This window comes from Grammomys surdaster, unplaced genomic scaffold (assembly GCF_004785775.1).
Source record: "Grammomys surdaster isolate TR1022 unplaced genomic scaffold, NIH_TR_1.0 97, whole genome shotgun sequence".
NCBI classification, from domain to species: domain Eukaryota; kingdom Metazoa; phylum Chordata; class Mammalia; order Rodentia; family Muridae; genus Grammomys; species Grammomys surdaster.
Window position 1 is genome coordinate 6,679,320 of NW_021604576.1, and position 6,310 is coordinate 6,685,629.

The 6,310-nt window shown below is 39.2% G+C and overlaps 1 protein-coding gene across 1 annotated transcript in view; it reads right to left on the reverse strand.

The window, feature by feature from the left end:
- Positions 1–1,523: 1,523 nt before the first annotated feature.
- The window catches only part of Atp6v0d2 (ATPase H+ transporting V0 subunit d2), a 48,369-nt gene continuing 43,582 nt past the window's right edge, over positions 1,524–6,310 (reverse strand). The window contains exons 6-8 of the mRNA XM_028781011.1: positions 5,145–5,321; positions 3,876–3,950; positions 1,524–1,848 (exon numbers count right to left, since the gene is read on the reverse strand). Of these exons, the coding sequence (XP_028636844.1) occupies positions 1,687–1,848; positions 3,876–3,950; positions 5,145–5,321 (414 nt within the window). The 3' untranslated portion in view covers positions 1,524–1,686. The remainder of the gene's footprint in view (positions 1,849–3,875; positions 3,951–5,144; positions 5,322–6,310) is intronic.

Genomic DNA, 6,310 nt, shown 5'->3' on the forward strand with positions numbered 1-6,310 from the left:
CTCTCATTGTAGACCTTAATAAAAGCAAGGAGCAGTAACTAAGGCGTGGCCTGATTGCTATTCTGTCCTGAAATTTCTTCTACCAAGCAAGCAGTCAATTTCCTTTAATTTAAGCTTCTGTCAAGTTTTTATGCCACAGGCAGAATACAGCCAGATTCTTTTCCAGAGTAACACAGAATAACTCTAGCTGAGTACTTACTAGAGTTCACCAGAAACCTTATGAGATGGGCTTCTGCTGTCTGGATTTCTCTGAGCACTCTGCTTTCCCAAACTCATATCAGAATGGTCTACTAACCATTGCTTACAACATTCTAGCACGTTTTAAACCCACACCTCCAAATCTTCCATATTTCTCACACAAACCAACTTTACAAATCATCACAAAATCAAACTTATCATAATAACTTCAGTATCAGGTTTATTGTATTAGTTACTTTGTTGTGTTGTTGCCTCAAAATACATGGTGCAACAGTTTAGAAAAGGAAGGGTTTTGTTTGGCTCACGATTCAAGAAGACAGTCCACCATGGTTGAGAAGGTGTGTCGGTGTGGGCTGGGGGCAGCTGAGTCCATTGTATCTGCAGTCAGGGAGCAGGCACTTGACTTTCTTAGTTCAATAAATCATTGTTTCTCTTTATATAAATGATTATTCTATAAATGTTGGGCTCTTTAGTTAATGCATACTATTCTAGACAGCGTGTTTATGCAGACAGCCTATAGTAAAAAATGTTCAAATTATTTCTGCATATTTCTTTAAATTCTTTTACAAGTGTGTGTAAGTGGCAGGTGCATAAGTAAAGGTTAAAGGGTTAAAGGTAATCTTGTACTTCCTTGTAATTTACTCTTTCTTCATGTGAGCCTCCAGGAATTGAACTCACGGATTTAGAGTTGACATCAAGCTCTCTTACCTGCTGAGTCATCATGTCGACTGCACATGTTTAATTCTTGAAGCATAACAAATACAGACTATATTTTAAAACACTTTTTATATTTAAAGAAAAGATTGGAGACATATTTTGCTATTTTCTTTTTCTGAGCAGCCTCTACATTGGTTTCAACTTTATGAAGCAACCATACTACACCTGTGACTCTTCTTCTGAAGGAACAAAGTACAATTAGTGGAATTTTCTTGAATAAAATGTGACAGAACCACTGGTATAGATATCTATATAATTTAATTTAGTAATAAATTTAACAATGTTTGCATTTTGGGAATCTATCTTTCTCAGGATTAGCTATCTAAAAGTCTTGGGGAGAAAAGAAGGCAACTTTTTTTTTTTTTTTTTTTTGCTAAATGTGGTGTTTGTTAGCTACCCACAGCTAAAGCAGACACTCAGTATTTGAGCTTGGGGAGAAGAAGGGAAAAGAAGGAGTGAAGAATCTGTTTAGGTATGATTTTAATATGACTAAAAGAAAGTACTAAAAGTGCCGCAGGGTCAATTAAAATGAAAGTGTGAGGCCAGTGAGCAATACGTCATAAATGTGAAAAAATGATCAAAGCTTGCTGAGAACAAGAAAAGAATACTTTGTTTCAAGTTCTAATTACTGGGCTTCCAGTGGACATGCAGTATAGGGAAAGGTGATATGACTTACTCTTATATAATCTAGATAATGTAACATAATCCCCTTTCCTTTCCCCAATAACTTCAGCATGTATGATCTTCTGCACTTGAGGCTTCCATACTGGCTTATAAAATTGGAATGTAGCTGTTGATTTTAGTTCGATGTCTCTGTGAGATGCATTCTGCTATCCACACGATATTTCTCATCTCTTGCTCCTTCAACTTCACATAAGCATAAAACACACCATAGTGGAATTGCCTGTTGAATGCCAGCACATTCATTTGTACCTAAGGAAGGAAAACGATGACATGGCCCATCAGTTTGCCTAGAACACACTACATTTATGAAGTAATAAACAAACTAGAAATGGCTCTGCTTCGATAGTGCTTATTTGTTCTTAAGTAGTGGGCAAGTTGGACCAATAGTGGGATCAGAGGCAACTTAGCACATCTTAAGGAAGTGTCTCATGGACAAATGTAGAAAATATCAATGTACAAAGTAAGTTTATGGACTCACACGATAGGCTTCACATCCCAGTGCTGCTAGCAGAAAGGTGTGTTTGGGGCATAGAAGTTTAGCTTTGCAGGTATTATTTATTTGGCTTTCAGTTGGTAGGCTAGCCTCATTTAGGTAAAGTATTCCTTCTAGGCCACAACTTCAAACAATTTGAGGAGGTATTTAAGGCTGTCTACCTCTCAGAGCAAAGCGAGAGTACTGAATCCAGACTGACGTTGTGAGCGTTTTATAGTGCTCCGTAACTACAGTCCATGCAGCTGTATTGCTTTGTTCTTCAAAATTAAGTTAGCAAAAGAAAATTAAATTTCCTAAAACTAGAATAAAGTTGGAAATTGAGCAGGTCTTTCACTTTGTTCCATTTTGACTTTTGGGTGGAAAAGAAGAACAAAGGATATACAGCCTCTCATGTTGCACAAAAGAGGTGCGCAGCACGGTGGGCTGCTCCGCCTACCATGCTGCGCAGAAGAGATGCCGGGCCCATCATGCTGCTCTGGACACCTTCTGTGACGCATGCAGTCAGGAGTGCAGGCTGACTCTGTAAACACTCATTTTTCTTACAAAGAGTAGCTTTATTGACTGTCCCTTTGTTGTGCTGCTACAGCCTGTGCAGTTCTTAAAGATCCCTAATATGTTGGATTCTTTGCCTTGTTTTCACTTCTTTCTCTTTTTTTTCCTTTTTATTATTAGATATTTTATTTATTTCCAGTTCAGATGCCATCCCCTTTTCCCATTTCCCTTCCCTAGAAACCCCTATCCCATCCCCCCTCCTCCTTTTTGCATTTATACCATTTTAATTACATGCAAGTATTAAGGTGAGTTCTAGGTTGAGGAACTAGCAATACAATAGATGCAAATAGTCAAGGAACAAGCAAGACAATAAACACAAATAGTCAAAGAATAAGCAAGGCAATAAACAAAATTCCGTGAACACTCCTGTGGCCACTGTTTCTAAAGGCTTACTTATGAGGATGACCAAAATATCTGAGCCTACTTCCCTGTCCTAGCCCAAAGTCATTTTCATGTCTGAAGCCTACTTCCTTGTTATAGCCTGAGATTTAGATTCCTGACTGAAATTACTTCTTTGTTCTAGCCTCACTTCTTTTTATGGAAGTAGGCTGTTGGAAAATGCCTAATGTCTAGGAACAAAGTTCCCAAGCTGCAAGAGGTGAAAACCCAACACTGAATTCTGGTTCTTTAATAATTTCAACCAGATAGGCACGGGTGGACCAATGGTTTCAGTCAAGTGAATAAACTAGAAAATTTATCTAGAATTGTAGAAACAAACTTGATTAGGAAGAATACAATTTTTCTTCGTTAAATAGTATAGTAGCCAAGGACCCAAGAACAAACAAACAAAAAAAAGATAAAGTAATCTGCAGGAATTTTTAGGGAAAGGGAATAATCTAGGCTCTGAGTCTCCATATGAATTCCTGCACTTTAACTATGGAAAAACCATTCTTGCCGATTCTGTGAACTAGGGAGTGAGGGGAACTAAACTGAGAAAAGTCAGTATCTGGGAGGACGCCCTGGCTTTTCTTTTCTACTTCACTAACTATGCAAAATCCATGTTTACAGCTCCCACTAAACACACACTCTCCACAGGACAATTCCTGTGAGACTATACACAGCTGTGTAGCTCTAGCATTGTAAGGAAGTGAAAATATACAATGTTTATGGAAAAGCATCAATTGGCCTGATAAAATATAAAGAGAACTTTCAAGTGAGGAAATATTTAAAGCCCATAATAACAACATCAATAACAACAACAACAGAACATAAAGGATGGCTTCAGTAGTACCTCTCTCTCATAGAAAACATCTTCCAGTGTCTTTCCCCCAGTGCCACCTACAGCGTCAAACAAAGGCTTGTAAACCTTAAAAACAAAGACAAGAGTTTAAATGTCAAGGAGTTTTCAGTTTTTACAAAATCATATAAATATATCTTCTTAGCAATAAACATATTGCTAGTTGTGTGTGTGTGTGTGTGTGTGTGTGTGGTGTGTGTGTGTGTGTGTGTGCTTTAAAGAAAATTTGTAACTTAAGGCCTAAATGCTTTTGGTCAGACTTTTGATTTCCTGACATCCCCTCACTCTGCAAAATAGCTAAACAACCAAAGAGTTGGTTGAAGTTTCTCCTTTCTCACTTATTCAAAGCTACAAGTACTGGGCAAAAGCTACATTTTTCTCATTGTACATTGACATTTTTACATATAAATGCACCAGATTCAGTGAACTCTTACAGTTTAACCATTATAGGCTTGGGAGTTCCGTGAGACAACAACTGAGATACACCTCAAGGAATTTCAAGTGCAGAAGGTGTGGAAACCAGGGAGAAGCCCAAATTTTAATATTATAGTAAAGAGTTGCCCTCAATTATAAATGGAAGACTAAGGAATAGTATTTGCTGGATTTCTCTTAGAAAAACTCAGAAACTCACAAGGAAACATCCGTGTCATCCTTAAGCTGAGGATGTGAACTACAAGTTATCTGTGTGACTACCCACAAGACTGAGAGTGTGGGACCTGGGTGAGATGTATAACCATGTGTGGAGGGCTCCATGCTGTCCGAGAGCACTGAATGCAGGAGACGTGAGAGCAATCGAACAGTTCTGTTCATCTGCCAGTTTCTGCCATTAAGCAAAGGAGTTGGGAAAAGCCACACACATCCTATATTCTCTATAGTTACTCCTTCCTGACTCTTGTTTCCCCAGTGGGTACTTGAAAGGAACACTGGGGTCAGGCTCTTTTATATAGCTTTGACATGAACTCCCACTTCCAGAAGCTTGCCTCAGCCTCTTGGGAAACTTGCTTTAAAAGGTACTTCAAGAAGTGCTCCGATAACCACTCCTGGGAGATTTAAACAAGGGCTTTCTTGGCAGGATTCTTAAAAGGCACCAGCTTGGACTGGAAAGTTGAAGTGTTTCTCTGGGAGGCATAATTACTGCAGGAGGCTCTGCATGCTGCCATCTGGGTATAACTTTGGATGAGGTGTCTAAACGGATGTGTGAGCATCTAAAGCGCCTGTGCTGAAGTAATGCAAGGCACTCAGGGTGCTAGTGAAGTCACTTACTCCATAATTATCTGCCACTCTCTTCATCTGCTCAAAGTCTTCAGCTTGAGCTAACAACCGCAGCCCTTCCGGATAGAGCTTGCCGCAGGTGGGGAACAGGGTCTCCCTGTCTTCTTTGCTCAGCTCAGTGCCAAATGAGTTCAGAGTGATGATTAAAGCACGTCTGTCTGCCTCAAACTGAATGCAAAAGACATAAGGCAGCAAATCTAATCATCAGTTACACCACAAACTACATGCAGTATTGCATTTCTGAAGTGATCTGGTGTCCATGTCTAATTACAAAGTAGGCATGTGTTACTAGCGTCCTTTTAGTCTCCTTTTGAAAGGGAGAGCTTTGTTTGCTGGGGAAGGCTGTGCAGCCCTGGGTCAGCCTATGACTCTTGAAACCCTACCAAAGTTTTCTTTCCCAGTATCCCTGCAATGAGTCAATCACATGTTGTTTTCGTGTATGTTACCAGAGTCATAAATGTATTTTTCATAAAGGTGAGAATAACGCCAGGGTTGTGTGGCCATGGAGGGAGTAAGGCAATGTGAGGAAATATGTCTGCTGGGGTGTGTGAACAGCAAAAGCGTGCATCTCTCCATGTTACCAACCCCTTCTCATTGTTCCTGTCACTGTCGCAGGTATTATTGTCACTGTTTGTGACACTGGGGATCCAATCTAGGGCCTCATGAATGTGACACTAGCTCTACCATTGAGCCACATCCCTAGCCCTATTCATTTATTTTATGTAATTAAACTTTATACTTTACACCATCTGTATTTTTATGATTTGGATTTTTTAAAATTACCTGCCATCTCTGATTCTGTAGCTAAGAATCATGTGTCTTGGGGTGATTTGTCTTCCTTGTAAGGCTGGATACCTTAGAATCCTTAAGTAGGTCAGTGTGTACTCATGACCCGTGCTGCACACTGTAAGCAGCTGACCTCCTATTCCATCAATCCTGTTTCCTGTAATCATGCCATTTTTCTTAAGATTTCTTTACTATTTCTTTGCTCCTCATGTTTCTGCGTTCTCTGTTTCTTCATATCCATATTAACTATTCCATCTCCCTCCTTTTTATTGTGAAAAAATATATGGTACATATATTATATTCATGCTATACATTGTATATGTATAATATGTATATATGGTATATGTACTAACTTAACACACACACACACA